The sequence below is a fragment of the Boleophthalmus pectinirostris genome, unplaced genomic scaffold, assembly GCF_026225935.1.
Source record: "Boleophthalmus pectinirostris isolate CB_2022bp ecotype Guang Dong unplaced genomic scaffold, ASM2622593v1 HiC_scaffold_1, whole genome shotgun sequence".
NCBI classification, from domain to species: domain Eukaryota; kingdom Metazoa; phylum Chordata; class Actinopteri; order Gobiiformes; family Gobiidae; genus Boleophthalmus; species Boleophthalmus pectinirostris.
Window position 1 is genome coordinate 27,914,636 of NW_026570970.1, and position 26,668 is coordinate 27,941,303.

General features: G+C 36.9%; 1 protein-coding gene across 1 annotated transcript in view; it reads left to right on the plus strand.

The window, feature by feature from the left end:
• The window catches only part of wnt6b (wingless-type MMTV integration site family, member 6b), a 41,919-nt gene that overhangs the window by 2,295 nt on the left and 12,956 nt on the right, over positions 1–26,668 (plus strand). Inside the window, exon 2 of the mRNA XM_020920388.2 lies at positions 17,739–17,959. Coding sequence (XP_020776047.1) covers positions 17,739–17,959 — 221 coding nt within the window. The remainder of the gene's footprint in view (positions 1–17,738; positions 17,960–26,668) is intronic.

Consider the following 26,668-nt stretch of genomic DNA (forward strand, 5'->3'; position numbering starts at 1 on the left):
CGATCTAGAGAATCGTTGCCAACACTGAATATATGGCGGTTTTTGTGAACCGTCTAGTGCAGGGGTGTCAAACTCATTTTGGTCCGGGGGCCGTATCCAACCTACTTTGATCCCAAAGGGGCCGGATCAGAAAACTCATGGCATATAAACCCCAAAAATAACAATAAGTTCAAATATTTGTGCAGAGAAACACAAATCTATTACACAAATCTTTTTTAATTGATGAACTCTTATTAGAATATTATAATATGATGAACAACCTGAAACTTTAAGAAAAATTCTAATTCAACATTTAAAATATTTTAGTAGAAAATCACCCAAGGGCCACATGGGTCTTGAAGGGCCGGATATGGCCCGCCGGCCTTATGTTTGACACCTGTGGTCTAGTGTATTCCAATTCCTGACCTAGTTGCTGGAGAGAAATTAAACTGAGCGGAGGCACTAGGTGACGCCAGCCTGGCTAACCTTTTACTTTTGTTCAGTAGAGATTGGCAATTTCAGATCTGAAATCATCCAAATGATCTGAAGACTGAAGGAGCATTTTCTGTTTGTTTCTTTTTGATGAAGAAAGAACATTATAACATAGATTAGGAAATAATGTAATATAGGCCCTTTAAAGATACACTGTGTAACTTTTCTGGTATAGGATTTGTTCGAAGGATGATATATCGCTACAGAGAAATGTCAGGATAAATGATAATATTGACACTATTTTATGCCACTGAAATAAAAACATTAAAGAAGGAGAATTCCAGTAACCCATTTTTAAATGTACAGTATCATCAAAAGGCATTCTAAGTTTCAAGAAGCAGAATAAACTGAAATTAATTTTAGTTATAGAAGTTCATTTCGCCTGTGGATCAATAAAGTTTGTCTACACCTACAGCTCAAAACTTACTTTATTACATTAAAAATTGCAAAAATGTCACCAGTACTGCAATGAAAATGTACACATGATATACTGTATATTGAGCCCCAAAATATTTAGTTCCAACTATTATTTCTTGAACGATAAGTGGATAAAGTAATTATCGTAAAAGGCCACGTTACAGGTCAGATCAATTTGTCAGTTAGCAAATAAAGGCAATTTATTTTTGTGACTGTATTTTTGACCAGTGAAAAACAATGCAAGATAGATAAGTTTACTCCATGTGGAACAAACAGGGGTCCGAGCAGATGGCAGACCCTCCACCACAAAAGTTACACAGTGCACCTTTACATATCGTGTGGATTAATCTCTTCTCACACGAATGAGGCGGCAGTGGTTTGAATCAGAGCTTTGTGGTATTTTTTTCCTCTTGTTCTCGGGCGAATCCTCCCACTGTCCATTCACAGCACAGTCAAGGTCATTGTGGGCTGCTGGTGTCACTGAGGCGCAGGCTGAAGGCACGAGTTTCACACAAAAATACTCAATATGCACTATAGACTCAGGCTGCGTAAGCACTTAGTCACACTTAACACAGTATCTGTTATAATATTTGGGACTATAAATAAAAAAAATCATAATAATAATCAGAAAAATAATGCACTTAGGCTTAGTCATGATATTTGAAGTGAAGTGAAGATATATTGCTACGATAAACAATATTAGGGATTTAACAATAACCGAAATATCGTGATATCGTAGCGTCAAAGTTCTCAAAATAATATCGAAGACCATCACAATATATCGAATTACAAGTGTCTTTGCTTACATTAAGTTATGGAGTTAAGAGTTATGGTGCAGCAACAGCTAAAAAAGACAAAGGGAACTACATAAACCATGATCCTTTGCTCCATTTCAGTACAGACTACAAGAAGAAATAACAGTTCTAAGCATTTTCAAGTCTTAGTTCTTTGGATTAAGTCTTGTCAGGGCATTTTAAGAGGAAAAAGTGCCACATTAACAGTTTTTTCAGCCTACACATAATATCGCAATAAATATTGTACAGTGAGATTTACATTGTGAAAATATCATACTGAGAGATTTGGATATTGTTACATACCTAATCGTGAGTCTCCACACCATATCGTGAGCTTTCCCACGATATCACAATAAATATCGTACTGTGAGATTCATACAGTGACGATAATGTGTTGTGAGACTTGGATATCGTTACACCCCTAAACGATATTGAAGGTAATTAACGTCACTGAAACAAAAAAACTCTAATGTTGTATTTTCCCAGTAAATCCTTTTCAAAATGTACAATATCCATAAAACTATCTTAAATACATAGCAAAATGAAACAGTTAAAGATCCTATGTTATGCAAATTTGACTTTAGTGAGGTTTAAGTCATGTTATAATGCTGTTACCTCCTTGTTATGTTTTATTTCATTCACACGTTTGAGTTATCCTTTATTATTTATTATAATCCGTTTATGTATCTAATGCTCTGTGACACCTTATGATGTCATGTAGGGCTCCCTTTTACCTTTTGTTCAGTAGAGGTAGGCAATTGCAGAGCTCAAATAATTAAAAATTAAAATACCACTTAAAAATACCACTTCCTGTATGACTCACAAGGTGGAACAGAGTGTTTTCCCTTTGACCTCAGCCTAAATATGCAGTGTTTGTGTATTAAACATGAATTAATGAAACAAAACACAAGTCTGAGTATGTTTTTGATGAGGATACAACATCATAACATAAATCAGAAAATAGCGTAATATGGGCCCTTTAAGGTTTCATATAAGTTAATTCTTTGACCCTCTGTATCTCAACTGTGATGACACAACAAACAGTTCCAACTAAATGGAGTCTACACTCAATAAAAAATAGTGGCCATCAATATTAATTGAACGTGAAGTTGACATAATAATTTATCGTGACAGGCCTAAACAATATTCATTCATGCTTCTTGTTTTGGGCTAATAGTGACTGGAGCCTATTTATAGCATTGTTGTCATGGGGCAGTGTTTCTCAAACTGTGGTAACCGAATCCCTCTACAGGTTTAGTATTTATTCAGTTTGGAGTTGATTTTATTTATTTTTTTATCCTTCTTTGGGCTGTTTTACAGTCACCAGTGAAGTCCTTTTGTCCTACCTTCTTCTAGATTTGGAGTAGCCTTGAATTCGATCTGGGGGTGCTCAGAAGGCCAGCTTGGCTCTGTTGTTGTCATGATGAGTATGAATGCGATGTTAGCGGCCGTAGGTGCAGCTTTGCAGCTAGGATTTATTCTGTCTGTCAGACTCAGGGGTCTGGAGGTCTGGGTCAGGAGGTTGTGTTGGAGAGTAAATGAAGAGCAATATAAACCTGGTGTCCCGGATTTTCTAACCATTATAAAAAGAGGTTGTGTACAGTTTCTTGTGTCTCTAACTCAGACATGTCAAACTCAGGCCCGGGCGCCAAATTTTGCCCACAATATAATTATATTTGGCCCGCAATATAATTATATTTGGCCCGCGAGATCATATCAAATATGTGTTAGCCCCGCCGGCTAGAGATCGGCTATAGAGACATTATTTATTTAAAACTATGTTATTATTTTATATTATGCTTGTTCTGGATTCAGTGTTTAAGCAAAACTTTTATTAATAAACATTTATTTTAATAAGAAAAGGTTTAACATTACATATCTTGAAAGAAGAGAAAACATGCAGATGTTGACATTTTTCAATAAGTATTTAGTTTGGATCTCTGTGAATTGGAGTTTGACACCCCTGCTCTTACTTATTCCTAAAACCCTTTGCCATTTATTAACATGCATTTATTTTTGGAAAACAATTTTTGAACAGCTTTAAAAAAAATAAAAAAAATTAATAATAATAAATAAATAAATACATCTCTTATTTAGAAATCCATAAATAAACAAATAGTATTCAACAAATAAATACATTTAAAGAGCCCATATTGAGTTATTTTCTGATTTAAGTTATAGATAATTTATAGATTTGTTGTTTTAACACACAAACTCTGCACATTTAGGCTGTAATCTTCTCTTAAACAGTAAACACTGTTCCACCTTGTAATGTCATGTGGTAATACAGGAAGTGCTCCACTGTGTTTTTAAACACCATACACCTTCACTAGAATTATTTGGATGATTTCAGCCCTGGAGCTGCCAAACCCTTCTAAAAAATGTAAAAAAACAGATGTTAAATTGAAAACTACATCTTCATGACATTACAAGATGGAGCAGAGCTTTTTGAGTTTTGGAGATACAGAATAATAATAAAGGGTTCCTCAAACACAACTCCAGGTATGATTTGGATGAGGTAACAAACATTATAACAATGCTCACAACAGTCAGTTATGTGTAATACAGGACCTTAAAAAGCAGACAATATCATGTAACTTTCCCAGTCCCATAAAATGACAAATGTGTGCTCTTCCTCTCAGTCATGTAGGTGTGTTATTGTGTCTTTGCATGAGAACTGCTCTGATTCATTAGCCACACAGGGTCAAAACAAGACAAAAATGCGCCCCCCAGTCACTGTTGGCTGGAGGGGAGATGTCTGAGCTTGAACTGGGCGCTGACCCAGCTGTGGACGGGAAAGGGTCAAAGGCTAATGTGGTTTTACGTTGATTAATAACAGCACCTTTCGAGTTCATCTGATCTACGGATAAACCACTCCTATCTCACAGCGAGACAATGCAAAGCTACAGTTCTTCATTGTGTAAAAGAAAGAATACATCAATGATACGTTCTACAGAATGATGAGGGTGGGAAGTACTACAGGTTCACTACGGGAACTTGCATATACATACTGGAATGTCCTATTATCAAGAGACAATGGTAGTGACAGTATAAACCAATATACTGTACAATGAATTAAAATGGAAAATACTTTAAAGTGAACTATGTGACTTTTCTGGTGGAGGATACATCTGCTTGTTTCCATGGAAATGCTGTTGCTTTGTATGAAATGTTCCACAGTATATTGCACTGGTCTATCTTGAATGTATTCAATTTAAGGTTTTATTGCTTAAAACAATACACAATTCTTACTGTGAAATAGCTCACTTCACCACAGATCTGACTTGTTACTTGCCTGACATCATCTACTTGTCTCCATACAGTACTCAAGTAAAAGTATCACATGAAAATATCTACTTAAGAAATATCTAGTATCACATGAAAATATGTACTTAAGTAAATGTTTTAAAATACCTGTATAAAAAGGTTTTTAGGCTTCAAATCTAGTGATGCTAATAAAGTTTTATGCTGAACTTTGTTGAATAGAAACTATTAAATAAATTGTTTTCTAGCTGTTTTATATTTTATATATTTTTGTTTCATGGAATTATGACCATGTTAAAAATAACCCCCAGCATTTTAATTTTCAGCAGGTCTCAAACAATAATAAAACTCTTTTACTTTTCAGTCCTGTTCAAAAATGCAGTGGAGTAAAAGTAAAAAGTAATGCACCGACACCTAAAATTTATAGTTAAGTGGTGGTACTTTCCACTACTGTCCACCAGTAAAATTACTAGTGCGCCTTTAAAATGAATTGCCAAAAATGAATGAATAAAAAGTTTCAGATTCATTCACATTCAATCTTTTTTTTTTTTTTTTTTGGCCTGGAAAGTGACAAAAAATGAACCAGCTTGTATTGTTTTGTGGCTGAATTTCAAACAAAATTACTTAACTTTTATGGGATTAAGCAGCTTAAGAACTTTGGCAAATGTTTGTGAAATGTTGCAGCCTTGAACTTGAATAGGCACACTTCTCCTCTTTATCCCCACTGACAGTCATTGTCATCTTCTTTCACTCACTCACTTCACTCACCTCCTCCCTCCCTCTCTCCCTCCCTCTCCCCCCCGTCTCTCACACTGTTTTGCTATGGACTGTCCTGGGACGATGCCACACCTGCGTTTTGTCCTCCCCTGGTCTTTTCGGGACAATGATTCTCTGTTTTCCCATCTCCAGCTCCTCTCCAGCTCGCTATCTCCTCGTGTCTTTAGCCGTACTTGAGAAGCGCTATCGTATGCAGATAGGCCCGGGCTGAAGGAGAAGGGAGAGAGGAGCGGTGACAGACGCAGGGCGAGCGAGATGAAATGTGGCCGATAGGCGTCCTTTCAGAGCCCGCCTGATTAGAACTAAGAGCTAATCATGGGTCCAGACAGACAGCAGTGAGGAATGCCTTTGCTCTCTCCAACACTGCCCCTGACTGCAGCGCTTAGCAAGGCCAACTCTCAACTCCGAAGGGCTGCAGAGAAACAGGGAGAGAGAGAGAAGGAGAGAGAAAGAGAGAGAAAGAAGGAGAAAGAGAGAGAGTCCTGGTTTGGACAAAAGCCGACTTGGAGTGTGCCACAGTCCCACAGGTGCACTGGTGGTTTGTGTGCTCAAAACATTCAAGAGAAATAACTAAACAATTAACTATATTATTAAGCATTATTATAACGTACAAAAATACAGAATACTGAATAGGTTTACCTTGACATTTCTTTACCCTTTGTACCTATATTAAATTACTTATTCTGAAAATTTTCAAAAATTACTTGCCAGTGGGGTTAAAGAACTGTATTTTTTAATAAAATGTACTTTCCCACCCTGTTTATTTCAAGCCTAATTACCTTGAAATTAGTGAGATAGAGTAATGTGACAAGGTAATTCAGTCTAAACCAGTCTACTCAAAGCAACATGATACAGTACTATATATATACTAGAATGTGTTGGAGAAAACTGCCAGAACTAGAGATATAAACCTTGAATTATGATTAAGTGACTCTACCATTCTGACAGTATGTAACAATAACCATGTGATTGAGTGGTGCAGTACTATTACGGACAGTAGAGCAGTGATATTGACATAAGTCACTTATGTGGTCTATCAGAACAGTAGAATGAGAGTAAATGCTCTTTGGTCATAGTGTTGTCATGAATTGTGAATAAAAATGGTAATGTTTCTGTGCAACACCAAGATTTGATATTGTGAAATTACCATTGTTGGGGATATTTGTAAATAGAAAGAAAGTAATTTAAAAAACACCATATTTCTTAAAACCTCATACTAATTTGCACATTTTCCCATCACAGTTTTGCTGCTGAACTTTAGTGCCACAAGACCACAGCTTCGTCATCTCCTCCACTCCTCTTCTCTCTCTCTCTGTTTCTCCACTACTTTCTGTCTCTCCCTCTCTCTGCCCTCTCTCTGTCTCAGTTTGGCAGATCGTATCTCGCCCGCTGTGCGCGCCCTGTAATCAGCAGCAGCAGATGATTCAGATAAAGATTAAATGACCGTGTGGCTTTGGCTCAATTAAACCTGTGTGTGGAGGGCTGCATTCTCAGCGTTTTAGGCATTCATGGCTCTAATGTACAGTAAGAGGAGAGGGCAAGCACAGTGCCACTGCGTGTACTTGGACCTTTTCAGCCTGTCTTGTCTGTAATATTTTGTACAGTATTGTTGTTGTTGTTGTTGTTGTGCATGATTGCTCTTAAGCACTAAGACCACCAATCACAATTATGCCACTTCCACTGGTCAAGTATCTTATAGCTGATATTTGCACTTTTTTTCGTATGGGCTATCGACCGTAACTCTCCTGCCTGGGCCGATATTTGATTTGGGCTCACCAACTGCTGCATAAAGCTTTAATTTAACACTAGTGCAATGATGGCATTCACAAAATGAGTTAGTAGTAGAAACTGGGCTGTGAATGTATACAATTATTTCTATTGAAGCTTATTGGTCCTTATTATAGTTTGATTATGCAGAGTATAGATAATAGTTAGGTTAGTATTAATTTAAATGATAGATTTTTGGGAAACATGATCAAAATCAGCTTACACACATATCAGCCCAAAAGAGAGGTATCTATCGATCTCTATCTTCTACTTGGGGTTCTCATTTATAAAGCACGCATGTTATGTTATGTAAATGGAAAAGTAAAGTTTGAGTTTTGTTCGTACATACATAGGGCTGTTTTTTGTTATGAGCAGACATCAAGGCAGGATATTCAGGATATTTATAACAAAACATTAAATTTAGATTATTTTCTTGCCAAGTTTCCTAACTAAAACCACCAAATGTATTAATACTGATATCAAATTTTGTCACTTTACACAAAACAAAATAATGATGGCAAATCTATGTAGTAATATGATTGTTTGTTTTTTTTGTTTGTTTTGCCTTTCTCAATTTTACTTTACATCTTTTATCTTCTGCATACTTCAAGAATTAGAAAGCAGTTGAACCTTTTGTGAAATGATATAGTTCTAAACACTGGTAAAAGAATGAAATATGAATCATAATAATTAAATATTATAGTAAAAGGTACAAATATATACACAGTTTAAACTTACACTATGCTGCCGTGAGAATGGAAGTGACTTAGCTCTTCAGATAGCTGGTGTGTGCCCAGCATGGACCCACACAAATCAGGCAGTCCTCTCTCCTGTCTATATCACATATCATAACATTTAGTCTCTTTGCATCATGAACCTCTTGACTCTGTGACTTTATCTGCTCAACAGCCTCTCATGCGTGACAGCAGTCCCTTAAATCCATCTGATCATATCTTCAAGTGCTCATCTCCATCAGTTACCTGTATCTGAAAGCGGTACTGGGAAGTGGATAACAACACTAATCTTAACTATAATAGGATGTTTTTGTTTTTTTAATGTAGTTATCTTCAAAGTCAGCAGTGTTTGGTCTCTTTTGTTTCTGATCATTTTTACAAACGTCATTTTCAGTTTGTTTTATGATGGTATACGTAGATTATGTTATAGAAAACCATTGTACTGAGCATCTTATATAATTTGATATGGTTGCTTATGTTTAGGGTGCGGGCTTTACTGTAATAAATGAAAACAATAGCAGGGAAGTAGTCCTCTGATAGTAAATGTTTACAAATCCTTGTTTGATTTGAAACTTAATGTTCTCTATTTACGGTATTTATATTATAAGTTGCATCAGCCAAAAAATGCACAATGAAGAAGAAAAAAACATATATAAGTCGCACTTTTTGGGGAAATGTATTTCATAAAATCAGACACCAGGAACTGACATTTAATCTTGAAAGGCAAGTTATACTAATAACAACAGAACAGAGAACAACAGGCTGAATAGGCGTTAATATGTTAACGTCACATATTAACAGTTATTCAGATAATTATAGCATAAACAACAGAACATAAGTTTACCAAACTCACGATCTCACTCCAAATCACTAAATCCATTGAATTCTTCATCCTCGATGTCACTTCTGCGCAACCTCCGGAGATAAACCATAGATCTATGAAGTAAACGGAGTGGCGCTTCCTCTTCTGTGTAGCTGCTGTCAGACTCAGCATCAGTTCCAGTTAGAATTATTCCGGCCTTTCTGAATCCCGACGCGATGGTTTCGGTTTTCATTGAAATTCAGGCTTTGCCGATGCATCCAATGACTTCCAGGAAAGTTGCACACTGCACCCTCCCTGTTGCCGTGAAGCTGTGTTCTCCATCCCCACTTTCCGCCAGTCCCTCACAAGTTTCTCGCTCACTCCAAACTTTCTTTCTGCTGCTCGATTACTGTTTTTGACTAAATATTTCGCTATTTGCAGCAAGACAGCGGCTATTTCTACAGGAGACATGTGCAGTAGAGTGCGAAGTGACAGTGGTACAGGAGTAATAGTAGTACTAGATACTGACACAGAAGCCTAGAGCACCCTGTCACGACTGTCAGTCTGAAAATGTTAATATATAATTTGCACTGGAGTGTAAGTCGCAGGACCACCCAAACCATGAAAAAAGTGCGACTTACAGTCTGAAAATTACGGTAACTTTTCTGTTGGTTGGTGCACCACCTGATAATCTCAATGTTTTGTTTTTCCACAGTTTTGTATTAAACTTATTGAATGACTAACTTGACTTATGAATGAGAATCTGTTGTTTGCAATAAAAAGTTAAAGCAGACAAGCAGCTATTATGCAAAATTGACTTTTTAGATCTTTTAACAGTGTTACAGTTATTTTCATAAAGATTTCTGCTGTATTTTGTTCAACAGAAACTTCTTTTAGAATCTTTTTTTTAGAAGCTACTTTTTACTTGTATATTTTTGTTTGCTCAAAGTACGAACTTTTTAAAAAATAAAGCCTTCGACCTTTTCAGCAGGTCATAAAATCATAAAAAATACTTCTGTTCAAAATCCTGTTCAAAAATGTATTTGAGTAGAAAGTGGAGATGCCTTCTCTCAAATGTAGTGAGGTAAAAGTAAGTACTGATAACTTTTTTTTTTTTTTTACTTAAGTACAGTATTTTAGTCCTTTTACCTCGTTACATTCCACCACTGCTTGTTATAAAGGCCACCAAACAAGGGCATGAACACTGTCCTTCACTTCATTTCAACCTTTTTGGGCTAGATTGTTGAAGATGTTTTTCCACCTTGCCTCTCTCCACTTTTGGATCTTCTTTGCTCTCATCTTAAACTCGTCTTTAAGGAGATTACCTTCAGCCAATACTTCGAGACCTACCGCTGAGTTCACTGGACACATTTCCGTCTTACACAAATTCCTCTAAACCATTTGTTATTCTGAGGAAAAAATGTCGGATTTACCAGTTATAGATCAGACAGTGTGGTTCACTTCATGTCTTTGGTCTATTTTTATCATGGCACTGCTCTGGATGGGGTCAAAGCTCATGGATTTACAGGTAATCTTCATAAGTCAGCGCGTAATGCAATGTAATGTCAATGGAGACCACACAAAAACTGAAACAAGTGACTGTTGCTTTCAAAAGACATGTAATTGATAAAAGCTGTATCGGATTAGGTCAATAACTGATTCCACTGAAAGCAGCTAAAGATGATGAGAGCCACCTGTAAAATGTGGTTTGTGCTCTGCTAAGGCTATAAATTTGTGAAAATCGTCTGTAAATGTTATTATTTAATCTGTACAATTTTTGTGCAGAAATGTAGTGAAATAATGGCTTGATGAAAATGGTAGCCTATGATGTGTCTGTTGGTGGATAAAACATATTATGTTGTTTTCTGATCGATGTTATAATGATGTTTCCTCGTCACACACATAGCTGGAGTTGCGCTGCAAAGTTGTGTTGCAAACGCTGCATATTTAGGCTGAGTTCTTCTCAGCAGTTCACAAAACACTCTGTTCCATCTTGTGCTGTCATGTGCCAATACAGGAAGAGCTCCACTATGTTTTTAAATGCAATACGCCTTCACTATAATCATTTGAAATGATTTCAGCCCATCTCTAAGGAACTAAAAGTCAAACGTAGCTGTTGAATGGAAAACTGTTCCTTCTTGACATCACAAGGTAAAACAGAGTATTTTGAGCTTTGGAGATGTAGACAGGCTACTCATAAAGGATTAGTCAATGTATGAATGAAACAAAACACAACAGGTACATTTTTGAGGAGGTAAGAAGAGTAAGAAGCTTAAAGCTCACAGGAATCAAATTTGTCTAATCAAAACCTCTGCCTTTAAGCATTTCTTGGCTTTCGTTCATTTAGTCCCACATGCTTTCTTGTGAATTTGTAGCCAAACTATTTTACTTGTAACTGTTTTTGATAATAATTTGAAAAGTTTTGCATGGCAAACTGGTAATACATGACCCTGAACAGTTCCCATCTTGTGTTGTAGAATAAATTGAAGCAGACTGAGAGTTGAAAGAAGAGGCTGGAGTTCTGACACAGAAGAGAGTTTGTTTACGAGACCTGGAGAGACACTGTGATAGTGTTGTCCAATCCAGTGTAGTGATGTCTGCCTATCTTCTGTTGTAGGGAGTATTATACCTCTGATGACATAGGCCAGCATAATAAGACTATGTATGTTTTTCTGTCCATCTATTGTCATCTATTTTTCCCCATCAACCCAAAACCTGCACATTTTGTGGAATCCTCCAGCTAAGGTAGTTCTAACAAAACCTAGCTCAAGATCTGGATTTGAGTCCTGGGTGTTACACAGTGGTGCTTACTGCTCCTTATAGATTGTCCCTGTGACACTGAAGGATGGGTCAAAAGCAGAGTGCCAGCAAAGTTTACCTGAACCTTATGTACACACAGCGAACAAAATCATGACATATCCCCTTGAAGTTTACAACTCCACTATAGTTTTATAGTCTCTCATTGTAAAGCCCTGGTGCTTTTGTGAGCTGCTGACAGAGGTGTCTACATTCACTTCCTTTCCCATCACACACACACAGACAGTAACACAGGTACAAACAAGACCACACCAAATAATGACAAGACACAGCACACCGAGCTGCACTTACCAGCAGCATCGGGAGCTTTCTATTCTGCAGAAAGGAGCAGGCAATAATGACAGGTTGTTTTACACTTCTATTAAAGTTCTACCCATTCAGTGTCTCACAGTTTAATAATAATGTTGGTGTCTCTGAAGAGTTGTTGCCATGGCAATGTTGATACACACTGATGTGAATGTTTTTATGTAAAAGGTGCACTATGTAACTTTTCTTTTGGTGGTCCACCACCTGCTAGACTCTATGGAGATGTTATTGCTTTATATGGAATTTTCTACACTATGGCAATATATATACATACATATATATATATATATATATATATATATATATATATATATATATATATATATATATATATATATATATATATATATATGTATATATATATGTATATATATATATATATATATATATACATACACACACACACACACACACACACATATATATATATATATATATATATATATATATATATATATATATATATATATATATATATATATATATATATATATATATATATATATATATATATATCTTGCATATATTCAGTTACAGGTATTCTACTGTGACCTGTAAGCTGGGCTTATTGTCTCCATGGAGATAGATAAATTAAATACCATACTGTGGTATATTCTGGACAAACAAGAGGCAACAAGGAGATCCACCAGAAAAGTTCCACGTTGCAGATTGCATATTATGTCTGACAAAAATGATGCTTGTCTCTCTGTATCAATGACTTGAGTTTGTTCATTTAGTCGGTGTTGTAGTTCTATACAGATTTGCATACCATTATTGCGTCCTTTTAAACAGTTTAAAGGGTAACTGTGCAGTATGAAGTTGTCAAAAGAAATTATGCCACTTGTAAAGCACCTTTATAGGACTAATACAAACTCTTCACTCTTCAGTCTTGGGTCTCCTGAAGTACCTTTTACATAGTATTACATAATGCATATCATCAGCTCTGTTCTTCTTCTACGATCTTCTTTGGATAAAGCCCTGCACTCTGTAGCAGCATCTGACAAAAAGAAAAAAAACAACATTGTATTTGTTTGACTTATTGTTTATGATTTCAAGGAAGCTCCTCCAAATCTACAGTACATTTTAAAGTTATCTTTGAAGCTATATAGTCATGTCTGATGGAAAGGATAAGTACATGGTGTGTACTTATCAGACCACCAGCAGAGCGCTCAGAGCACAGAACCTCTTAAAACAAACAAAAGCAGATATATCCTATCAGAGCTGGAAGAGCGATGATATAGCCAAGGTCTCTTGCTCTTAAAGATATTTTCTGTTATGTCACATACTGTATATTAGACATAAGTCAGTAATATGTTTTTTTGGGCAATTTAGTATTCATGTTTGTGTTGCTTGATCCATGAGTACATTCTCTAGCAAAATGGTTGTCACAGTTGTCTCACAGCAAGAAGGTTGTTGCTGGGACCTTTCTGCGTGGAGTTACGGGTTTTCTGTTATCAACGTAAACATGCACAATATGTTCATTCTTTTGTTTATTAGAACATCTCAATCTAATAAAGGCTGTGCTGCGATTTTCCCAATTTTGAATGATATCTAAATCTCACGATACAATGTTGTCACGGTATGAATCTCACAGTATGATATTTATTGTGATATCGTGGGAAAGCTCACGATATAGTGTGAAGACTTGATTAGGGATGTAACAATATCCAAATCTCTTGGTACGATATTTTCACAATATACATCTCACTGTACGATATTTATTTTGATATTTTGTGGAGGCAGACAAAACTGTAAATATGTTACTTTCTCCATTTAAAATGCCTTGACAAGACTTAATCCAAAGAACTAAGACTTAAAAGTGCTTAGAACTGTTATTTCTTCTTGTATTACACTGAAATGGAGCAAAGGATTATGGTCTATGTAGTTCCCTCTGTCTTTTTTTAGCTATTGCTGCACTGTAACTCTTAATTTAAGCAAAGAGACTTGTAATTCAATGTATTGTGATCGTCCATGATATTATTGTGAGAACTTTGACGATACGATATCACGATATTTTGGTTATTGTTACATCCCTATTGAATGAACTATAGTGCTTTATAGGTCCTGTATTACACAAATGGACTCTCATGAGCTTCAACCCATGTTATAATGTTGCATCAAAAACATCACGAGCTGTCTTTTGTTTCACTCGCACATGTTTCATTAATCTTTTATTATATGTCTGTCTTCGTCTCCAAAGCTCAAAATGCACTCCACTCTTGTGATGTATGCGGTAGTTTTCAAGTTAACAGTTACCTTTTACTTTTAGTTCAGGAGAGATTGACAGTTTCAGGGTTGAAATCATCCAAATGATTCTAATGAAGGTGTAATGAAACAAAACACAACTGCAGGCATGTTTGTGATGAGGAAACATTATAACAGATCAGAAAATAGTGCAATGTGGGCCCTTTAAAGACAGTGAAAGTATTAGCCTCATCTGTATATTTGTGCAATCTTGATGACAAATCTCTAGATAACTTCACTTAGATTCTGCCCATTGTCTTAAAGACTGATGGATGCACCACACACTCCGACAGTGGTCACACAAATCCAGAGAAAAAACATTTTCCCATTAAGACTTGGAATAAACTGTTTATACTCAGGGGACAGACTCATCCATTAAACCCAAATGAAAAGATACAGAAGCCACATTTATCATGAAATAGACAGCTCAGTGTATATATCACCGCTTTAAAGAGTGAAGTGTCTGTATTTCACTATTTAACCCTTTAGACAATCCCTAAAGGTGTTGTATCATGGATTATTTCTGGTTTATTTTACTACTTTTCGACACTTAAAACATTTACTTAATTGTATTTGTGAATAGAAAATAGCTAAAAGTAACACTGCCACATAGCTTTTATCAATCTAGCAGTGTTTTTATTTGTTATATACTTTTAAACTTTCATTTAATTGTATTTATTTAATTTTTTTTTAGATGAGTCACTTTCCAATTAGTTAGGAGGGAAATTGTGAAATAGCATAAGGAAAAGTCTGGAAACGTTTTTTGATTTTTGGCAGGGTGTTAGGTAGTTTTTAGTAGGTTTTTAATAATCCAAGGATAGTTGGGGTGGCTCCTTAGTGGCTGGTATAAAATCCAAAATCCTGCCGGAAAGAGAAAAGGTTGTATTCCACCATCCGTTTGACTGAAATTGTTGTACTTGACTTGATAAACGGGATGTGATTTTAATACTTTATTCCTATTTTAAGGCCATTTTCATGCAAAATTTATTGTCATGGTCACTTTTTGCTTGAAAATTTTTCCATAATATACTGTATAAAGATCATTCAGGCCTCTCAACCCATATGTGAAATTAAATCAAGTCAAATAAGGTGCAGAAATTGTTTCATGGTTCTATGACATGCTCCAGAATGTGTTCAACCAGATTACCCAAGATTTCCCTTTGGATTCAGCTGGTTTTACTGCAATGTTGTAGAGTCCACTGCAAAATGTAACAGTCCTGGGTCACCAAATTTGCTGCAGTGGAGTACCAGGGTCACTAAATTGGAGGTGCGCCGGGTCTTGTATGGAGGAATTGGATTGCTTGTATCAAACAAAGCAGAAAAACTACATTATACAACAATTTAAGACTAAAGGAAGCAGAGATCTAACCTTTTTTTTTTTTTTCAACAGGGGCCATTTTGGATTTTATGTATACCAGCCGCTACGGGGCATCCCAACTTGTATCCATGGATTTTTGAAAACCCAAACCTAAACACCCTGCCAAAAATCCAAAAGTTTTCCAGAAGTGCATTATTTTCTTGAATTCCCCCTTGGCTAAATGTATTATCTACCTGCATTTTTGTCAATGATATTTTTGACAATGCATTTTATTTTGGCAACATGTTAATGGTTAAGGTTAGGGTACACTTTATTGTCCCCATAGGGAAATTTGTCCTCTGCATTTGACCTGGATTGTACCTGTGGTGTGTGGGAGACACTGGAGTGGCCAGAGGAAGCCCACCCAGACACGCGAGAACATGTAAACTCCTCACAGAAGCAGCGCTGTGAAATGTGAAAATCAGGCTGTTTAAAGCAGTTTAGACTTTGGAGGAATTCATTTGACTATTTTTGTGTCAGTCCATTTTGTTTATGTTCGTAAAATTAAGAGAACCATATGTATTTGTCTATAAAGAGAAAAAAATAAGTAAATAAATTTAAAAATGTGATCTATCAATATGAGGACAAACACTAAAATGTAAGCTGTGCTATTTTCATCTGTGAATTATAGGTCTACTGCTAACCTTGTATATTAACATTTGGCTCAGCCTTAATTTTCGTAACACAATCTCTCCTTTTCTCTGTAGCATTGATTTAATCTGCAGTGTTTAAATAAGTGGTGCTGATTTGAAGAGCCTGTGGTTTCATAACTGTTTGGAAATCTCCAGAGAAGTGTATCAAGTGGAAATCTAGAAAGTTCTGCCTTCTGGTTTTTACTAAATCAACTTCAACATTAAACTTGTAGTGAGGGTCCAAGTGTAGCGGAGGACCACACATGGGACATGTGTATGGGAAGTACAGGCTCTGCTCTCTCCCATGTGAATATGAACAAAGTACATAGACAGTGGGCAGAGTTGGCACAAGGAGAAGCCACAGACAGAACACTTGTATTTTGGTTTTTGGTTTCTCGTGAGGTTGCCCACAATGTTCACAGTAACTTCACAGGTGCTGCTTTGCTAAAGCAGTTTTGGGATTATATGGAATAAATAAGCATTAAACAACAAGGAGCTGTACACTTTAAGCTTCCTCCACAAAGCTTATACCATGAATACAAACTGAAATGCCTCATGTTTGAATCTGAAAAGGCTGATCTCTGTCTGTAAATGTTTCAAATAGGCCTATCATTTATTTCTGTTTTTAAACTGAAGCTAGTCCATACATTCTACACACAGCAGTTAAGCCTTTGTTTACCCATCGTATGCAATTGTCAGTGAGAATATACAAAGCCAGTGGTATACGACATCGATATCCAGATCAGATCTACCCTGACAGACTCATATCAAATAATACCACGATAATATTACTATATTATGTCATTTTATGACAATCTTTTAACAAATAATGCAATGTAAACGAGACAATAAAAGACAAGATGCTTGTTTGTATCTGTATATAAAACTATTTCAAGACAGTGCTCAAGAAGCAAGTTTTTTTTAACATTCAGAATTTTGTATTTCAAAAAACATCGCTCAGAGATTGCAGGTCTGACTACAGGTCGACCAATGTTTTTTTTTTTCCTTGGCCAATATCGATATTTTAGAATCTAGAGCAGCTCACGGTCTATGTGCCAGTGTGTAGGTCAGATTTCAGTAAAAGCCTAGCTTTGTGGTTTTATGTCTTTCCTTTAAGCAGTTTGTTGTTGCAGACAGAATATTGGTCTATGCTGAGGATTTAAGGGCAATAGCCGATATACAGTACCATGAAGTCTATCTCTTGTTCTGCACTTTCACTTTTTGTATTTTACCAATGCATAAATTGGGTGCAGCTTTACAATGTCTTAATTAATGGGACAGAAGCATATTTACAGTTATGGTTGATGAGAAGTGCCAGCTAATAGCTTCCCTTACTTCATGTGTCCTTGTCCTCAGGGCCGTGGGCAGTCCTCTCGTCATGGACCCCAACAGCATCTGCAGGAAGGCCAAGCGTCTGGCAGGGAAGCAGGCCGAGCTGTGCCAAACGCAGCCGGAGATCGTGAGTGAAGTGGCCAAAGGGGCGCGCCTGGGGGTTCGCGAGTGCCAGTACCAGTTCAGGTACCGCCGATGGAACTGCACCAGCCACAACAAGTACTTTGGCAAAATCCTGCAGCAAGGTGAGAGCGAGGACAAGAAACACACTAAATTCTGCATCTCCAAAGCTCAAAATGCTCTGTTCCACCTTGTAATGTCATGTAGTGGTAGTTTTAAAGTTAACAGCTACTATTTGTATGTTAAACGTGTCCAGGTATGTTTGTAATAAGGTAATATCATAACATAGATCAGAAAATAGAATATATGGGCCATTTAAATGTAATCTTAAACAGAAGTGAAGAATATTCTTAGTAATATTGTTTGTTCTTATATTTGACTTGAAGTGACTATAATCAAACTATCAAGATGTTTATTGAGATATACATGCATTTTATATTATTGAGATATAACATACGCTAGAAATTGTTGTTAGATGAATAAAATAACTTTGCAGAAGGTGTCTTCAAATTCTAGATTGCTGTATTTTGGTATTGTATTGTATTATTGTAGTACTTTGACGGCATTATTTCCTGTTTTGAGGAAGGTTTTGAGTTATTCTGGTGTGACAGATGGTCAGAGTGAAGTATAAAACACTTGTGGGCCATTCCTACATAGAATATAAGCATAATGAAAGATCATGATTAGTCAATACACAATAAGCATATATATTTACTGTGGTGGCTCTAAGCAATGTGGCTGTTTAGACAACAAAATGCTAATTAGTTTCCTCAAGTTCTTCTCACAATAAAGCATGAACTGTCAGCCTCATTTTCAGATTAATGTCACTCAAGTTGGCACAAGATAAAAAAACACTGCAGACTTTTTTTTCAGTTCTTTGTTAATATCGTGTGTTTCTTTTAATTACATTCAAGAAAAAAGTAGTAGATATTACACTAACAAATTAACAACTCTAACTAATAAAAATCTATTTACTTACTTAAAGGTGCACTATGTAACTTTTTTTCTAACTGCTTGTTTCTATGGATATGTTATTGCTCTGCCTGGAATGTTCCACAGTATGACATTCAACAGCTCAGCTCTACTTTACATTTATTCAATTACAGGTTTTAAAGCTCAAAGATACCTAGAAAAACATGCATTCTGACTGTGAGTGGGGTCGCCTCTCCACAGATCTGACCTGTCTGGTTTGGTCTCCATAAAGATAGACAGGTTTAATACCATACTGTGAAACATTACAGACAAATCAATAATATCTCCATGGAGAAAAGCGTTAGATGAACCCTCCACCAGAAAAGTTACACAATGCATTATAAATCACACACATTTTTATTTCCACAAAAGTCCATTTATGTAACAGCAAATTTTACAAAGTTTGCCCCATCTCTTTTCCCTCGTTCTCTCTAAATGTTTCTTATGGATTTGAACCCACGACCTCATGACCCCTGTGCAGCAGCAGACAACACTAGCTCTTGTATCTTTCTCGGACACAGTTGAGTGAGTCTCCCTCCATCAGACTGGGCCTGCTTCATAAACTAAAATTGCCTTTTCACTTACAGCATCTCTTAGATCTCATAACATCTTGCTGAGGCCCTTTGAAGTGTCTAATATCGTAATGTGGGGTCATCCTTGGGCCCCTAAAATGACTGTTCCTTATCACTAGTATTATTTAAATTACAGAGCATGTTCCCACCTGTCCTACGTCTGGTTGTGCTAATAGTTTTAGCCTTTGTCACATGTCTTATGTTAATACCTTGTGGAGTTTTGGGATGTAGAAATAAGTTAGTATCATATTAGTTGTCTTAAAAGAGCCATAACTTTTCTGGTGGAGGGCCTTGTTTCCCTGGAGATGGCATCAGACTCATACCCACCTAGTGCCTCCGCTCAGTTTCATTTCTCTCCAGCAACTAGGTCAAGAATCAAAATACACTAGACGGTTCGCAAAAACCCCGGAAGTGCAAGTTCAGGCACTAGCCAATCAGCAAAGAGCCATATATTCTGTGTTGGCAACATTTCCCGAGATCAAGGATTTAACGCCAGAACAAAGAAAATGTTTGGTGAATTTTAACAAGGGGAGAGACGTTATTGTCCTTCTTCCTACGGGATTTGGGAAAAGCTTAATATACCAGTTAGCTCCGTTAGCGGCGCATTACATCCGTCACAACCAAATAGCAGTGACTGGTTAAATTTAAAAAGTACCTGCCTACCATCAAGCGAACAAATCCTAACCCTGCAAGGTCTGATGAATCAGGTAATCAGAGTCCATGAACACAATCAGGTGGCACAAACGGGACAAGTTACATGTCAGATTTGCGAAGAGCCGACCCCATTCACAGATAAAGAAACCTGTAGAAATTGTGTACATTCTATTTAGCAACTGAATGATAAATGATCAGTTTAATGTTTCAGTATTTTCTTTTTGCAGGCCATTGTATATGAGCTGAAACGTGCCTTGTTAGAGATACTAGCACAGCACAGAAAGTGATTTATGCACAAAGGAGTGTGAACATTCATGCCCATGAGTTATAATGAGATTTTATGTGAACAGTACATTTTATCCGTGGGTTTCAGAATAATGAGACACGAGCACTGCTGCTGAATCCAGAGCAACCAAAGGCCGATAAGCTTTGATAAGAAATTTTTGGGCTCATTTGTAGGTCCGATTTTGATTCTTTTCACTAAATTATGTCATTTTAATTTACAACAAACTCACCTACAGACTCTTTTTACTACAAAACTTCAAAAGAGTCATGTTTTGAGCAGTTATTTCTTCACATTCAAGTGTTCAAATGAAGCATCCAACATGTACATCTGTCTCCAAGTTGAAACCCATTAATACCTTTAACTGGTAGACTACTGGGCCTGATATGACTGCACATTACAACGCCTGTTAATATAATTTTGGATTGGTTAAGTTTGGATGCTCTCAGACTGAATGATTTAGTGCAAGGGTTACACACACATACACACACCTTCATACTGCTCTGACTCTACAGGACGCCTCTGCAGCCACCCCACCCACTTCAAAACATCCTCAGGCCAGATTCACCCTCTATTCAAACATCAACCCCAGAGCACTTAACCTCCTTTTGTTCCCCAAACCCTTGCAGAAACAAAGTAAAAACACATTATATAAACCCTTGACATTTGCAATGATAAGACGTGTTTAATTACTAACTGACACGTTGCATTTTTAAAGGTTCTACATTACGCAAAATTGACTCTCGAGAGCTGTAAGCCATGTTAAAATGTTGTTTCTTCATCAAAAACATATCCAGAGTTGTGTTTTGTTTCATTCACAGCCTTTATTATTAGTCTGTCTACATCTCCAATGCTCAAATGCTCTGTTCCACCTTGTGATGTCATGAAATTGTAGTTTTTAAGTAAACAGCTATCTTAAATCTTTTGTTCAGTAAAGATTGGCATTTCCAGGGCTGAAATGATACAAATTATTCAAGTGAAGGTGTATGGAGTTTAAAATCACAATGGAGCACTTCTTGTATTGCCACATGACATCACAAGGTGGAACAGAGTGTTTTCCGTTTGAGGGAAGGACTCAGCCTAAATATGCAGGCTGTGTGTTAGACTTGCAGAGGTGGAATCAAGTCATCGTTTTCCAAGTCTCAAGTAAGTCTCAAGTCTTTGACCACAAGTCCGAGTCAAGTCCCAAGTCAAATACAGGCAAGTCCAAGTTGAGTCTTAAGTCACTGGTACATACGTCCAAGTCAAGTCAAAGTCATGTGCTTTGAGCTTCAAGTCATTTCAAGTCTTTAAACCAAAGTACCAAATATAGCTTAGATTTTTGCAATTTATATGAATTTTAAACTTAATTTTACTTAATAAGTCATGGTATATTTATATATGAGTATTTACATAAGAGTTGTAGAAATGCACATTTTTCCTTTTTAAAAATCTTGACAAGATCTTAGTATGAATCATTACAAATAAAAAAAAATCAGATTTAAAAATGCTGTTATTTGTCTGCACTGAAATGGAACAATCATGTTCTCTGTAGTTCCCTCTGTTTTACTGTATTGTTTTGTGTTGTACTGTATATTACTGTAGTACATTTAAGGATACTGTATCACAGTACTTCAGTTACATTCAAAGTACCAAACAGAGAAGTAGGAGGGACATGCCCCAGTTTGTTACTGTAAAATTAAGCCCTGCATTTATCAACTGTAAAGAGAAAAGTATTTTCTAAAAACATATATTTTTAGGAGAAGAATCAAGTCTTCTCATGTCACAGGCCTCAAGTCTGAGTCAATTCCCAAGTCACTGACCTTTAAGTCCAAGTCGAGTCTCAAGTCTTAGTCCATTTTATCAAGTCAAGTCTCAAGTCCTGAAAAATAGTGACTCAAGTCTGACTCAAGTCTAAGTCATGACTTGCAAGTCCCCAGCTTTGTAAGCCTGTGTGAATGAAACAAAACATAACTCCAGATCTGTTTTTGATGAGGAAACAATATTATAACTGAACAAAAAATAGCGTAATATGGGCGTTTAAAGTTTTGGTGTCAGAATTTTGAATAAACAAAATGGAAGCTGTTTTTCTGAACTTGTTCTGCTTTGTTTGTACGTTAGAAAGCAGGTCAGATTTCCCTCCTCTTCTCATCATTGACAAGTATTAATATATTTTCCTTGATCTTTGCCATGTTTAAATACCACTTAGGGCCCTGGGGTGACTGTGTCGTAAGCAGCCAGTGAACAGTGATGCTGGTTATCACATGAGGGCTTTGGCGGCTTCCCTTTGAAAGACACTTGGCTTATATTTTATTCCAAAACAGAGATGAGAGCGCTGTGACCTATTCTATGCCCTTTTTGTACACATTGTCAAATAAAGTATGCATTTAATTTAATTAGCATTGGCAGGACTGGCTTGTACAACAGCTATTGCATCTAACGCAGTGAATCATGCATCTTTGTTCACTGTGGTTTGCATGAAAATTCTTCTGCATGCACGTCTTTGAACAGAGATAATAAACTGGGAAGAAATTATACATTTGAGTTGTACTGTCAGTTGTCATCAATAAATTAAAAGTGCAGTTTGTAACTTTTGAGGTATACGTAGGTACCTGTGCTCTTACTTTCACTGGAATTATTTAATGCTATATTGTGGAACATCCCAGGCAATTAATAATATCTCCATGGAGACAAGCATTTTATTTTACTTTAAATGTTTTTCACTTTTCATTTGTACAATAATAGTAGAAGACACAAAGAAAAAAAAATCTCATGTTTGTTTGCAGATATCGTTCATTAGAAGTTAGATATACTTTTAATACACTACAGGTCAGAAGTTTTAGAACACCCTCATTTTTCCAATTATGTATTGCAATTCAAGTCATGCAGGTCCAATGACAGCCAGAGGTATGAAAAAAAAAAAAAAAAAAAGACAAGTCTAAGCTCTGCCAAAACTCCCTCAAGATGGTTAGATTGAAAACATGGAGTGTCCAGCACAGTCTCCAGACTTAAACCCCATCGAGCTGGTTTGGGATGAACTGGACAGAAGAGTGAAAGTCAAGGAACCTACAAGTGCCACACATTTATGGGAACTTCTGCAACAGACTTGGGAAGAACTTTCTCAAGAATATTTGATTTCTATTGTAAAAAAAAAATACCACGAGTGTGTTCAGCTGTTATATCTGCCAAAGGTGGACACTTTCATGCACCAAAAGTTTTGCATGTTTTGGTCAACAGCAAACAGTAAATCAAGGGTATCAAACTCATATTTAAAACAAATTAAAAACTTGGACTAAGTCGTGGGCCAAACTAAATATTTATTGAAAATTTTCAAAAACATCTGCATGTTTTCTCTTCTTTCGAGATATGTAATGTTAAACCTTTTCTTACTATTATAAATGTAATAGTTTTGCTTAAACAGAACAAGCATAATATAAAATAATAACAAAATATTAAATAAATAATGTCTCTGTAGCCTATTTGTAGCCAGCAGGCCAGCTCTAATACATACTTGATATGATCTTGCGGACCAAATATTATTATATCATGGGCCAAATTTGGCCCCCTGGCCTGAGTTTGACATCTCTGCAGTAAACAGTAAAAACTTTAAAAAGTGTGGTGTTCTAAAACTTTTAACTGGTAGTGTATCTGAAGGGTAGACTGTATAGTCTGTATATATAAAAGGACATACAGTATAGGCGCCGCGTTCCATATAGGAAGTGTTCATAGGGGCCCTTCTGGCTCCATCGACTCTAACTACTGCTGTGAGCATTTTGGTCTTAACATATTCGTATTAACCCACTCTACATGATCCTGGTGTTTTTATTTAGTTTTTTGGGGTTTTTTTTGTTCGTAAATAAATTATATTTCTAATATGGAACTCTGCTCCAAATTTTATAACTGCTCGCATCTTGAGCTTCATTTGACTGGAGCCAAATGCTATGGGCCACCACTCTCCCTCCACATCTTTATTCGGTCTGAAGACACACAGAAAATGTTTCTTGATCATTTATGAAATTCTTACATACTTCTCTCTGCATAATAGTGTAATATATCCTCTTGAGACCCGGCCCACTCATGTGTGTCCTTTATAGTGGACATTGACTTAACCAGTCTCTTTTAAGTGGGGGACTAGGTTCCTCTGCCTAAATAGGGCTGGGGAATTATACGGTACTATCATCATCATCAAAAAAAAAAAAAAAAAAAAAAAAAAAACTCAATAGGAATTAGTTTGTAGCTGCACTGTGATAAAAACTTTTTGAGGCAACAGTAGAAGCTTGTTGGTCATATGAAAAGTTGTTATTGTTTGGTTGTTAACTTCGCATGGACTATGGTTAGAATTCGTTCATTTGGGAGTAGGCAGGTACTTTTTTTTATCATTTAACCAGTCGCTGCTATTTGGTCGTCACGTATGTAATGTGCCAGGAACGGGGCTAACTGGTATATTAAGCTTTTCCCAAATCCCATAGGAAGAAGGGCAATAAGGTCTTTCCCGTTGATAAAATTCACCAAACATTCTCTTTGTTCCGGCTTTAAATCTCGGGAATCGTTGACAACAATGAATATATGGCTCTTCACTGATTGGCTGATGCCTGAACTTGCACTTCTGGGTTTTTTGTGAACCGTCTAGTGTATTCCGATTCCTGACCTAGTCGTTGGAGAGAAATGAAATTGAGCGGAGGCACTAGGTGGCGCCAGCCTCGCTAAGTCTCAATGGCCATGTATTGTTAATTAGTCCAATATACACTTAACACACTTAACTGAATTTATGATACAAACAGAGTGAATGACTTACTAATGTACCCCAATAGAAGTCAATAGAAAGCCTGTGTAAATTCCTCTCCCACGGCGATGCCTGTGGAGCGTAATTCAGTACAGGACTTGTAACACAGTGCGCTGGAGCCTGTCATCACCAGATCCTAATCTCCCATGATTTGGAAAATGCACTTGATGTGACGACCACTCAGTACAATGTCACCACAACAATCAGACCAAACACGCATATGATTTTCCATCACAGCGGTTTATGTCCATGACGCGAGCACGCACTAAAATATAATAAGCTAAAAGTAGATTTAAATAATATGGGATAATTCCTGCAGACTGATCAAGACAGGCCCAGGCATTAGCGATGGCAGAGAATTTGTTTGGAATTCATGTCTCGGAGGAAAATCTAAAACTGAAATAATTTGCTTCTTTTTCATATATCAGTTTACCCACACAGATGCCTTAATGCTGTTTATATTAGATTAAACCAGAGGAGTCAAAAGGTTTATTATAGTCTGTTAGTGGACTGGAAAATTTGGCAGTGAGTGTCCTTTTTGCCCTCAGAGTTGATGCGTTCGAAGCAAGAACAAGCAAGAGGAAGATTAGGGTTTTAATTTAATCTGTGTATCATTCGTTCATTCATTTTTCAATATAAAACCAAAAATAAGCAAACGAAAAAACAACTATTTTCTTCATTATTGGTTTTAGAGACAAAACCAAAATGAAAAAACGGATAACGATTCTTTTTTTTTTTTTTTTTTTCAGTTTTTGATTTTGTGTTTAAATGATTAATGGGAAAAATGGATAATGGCTGTTTCCAGTTTCTGTGACTGCGACGCTGGACTGAACCAGGACTGAACCAGGACTGAACCAGGACTGAACTTGTCTGGTCCCGGGCTCAGTCCTGGTCTCAGTCCTGGTCTGGTCCCAGTTTCAGTCCCAATCTGGTCCTGGATTCAGTCCCGATCTGGTCCCGGTCTCAGTCCTGGTCTGGTCCTGGTCTCAGTCCCGGTCTCAGTTCTGATCCTGTTCTCGGTGTCAGTTCTGGTGTCAGTCCTGGTCTCGGTCCCGATTTCAGTCCCGGTCTTGGTCACGGTCTCAGTTCTGATCCTGTTCTCGGTCTCTGTCCTGGTCTCAGTCCCAGTCTCAGTTCTTGTCTCAGTCCCGGTCTGGTCCTGGTCTCAGTTCTGGTGTCAGTCCTGGTCTGGTCCCAGTCTTTGTAGAAGTCTCATCATTGTCTGGTCCTGGTTTGGTTCTATTCTCAGTCTCCGTCTCAGCCCTGGTCCTGTTCCCGGACTCAGTCTCGGTCTCAGTCCCGGTCTCTGTCCCGGTATCAGTCCCGGTCTGGCCCTGGTCTGGTCCCGGTCTCAGTCCCGGTCTCAATCCCGGTCTCAGTCCCGGTCTCAGTCCCGGTTCAGTCCGGCATCGCAGTTTAAGTCATGGAGACTTGTTATCCATTTTTTCCATTATTAATTTAAACACAAAATCCGAAAACTGAAAAAAAAACAACGAATCATTATCGTTTTTTTTTTTTTTTCGTTTTGGTTTTGGAGACAAATAAAATGTTTTTTTCATTTTCTTGTTTTTGGTTTTATCTTGAAAAACAA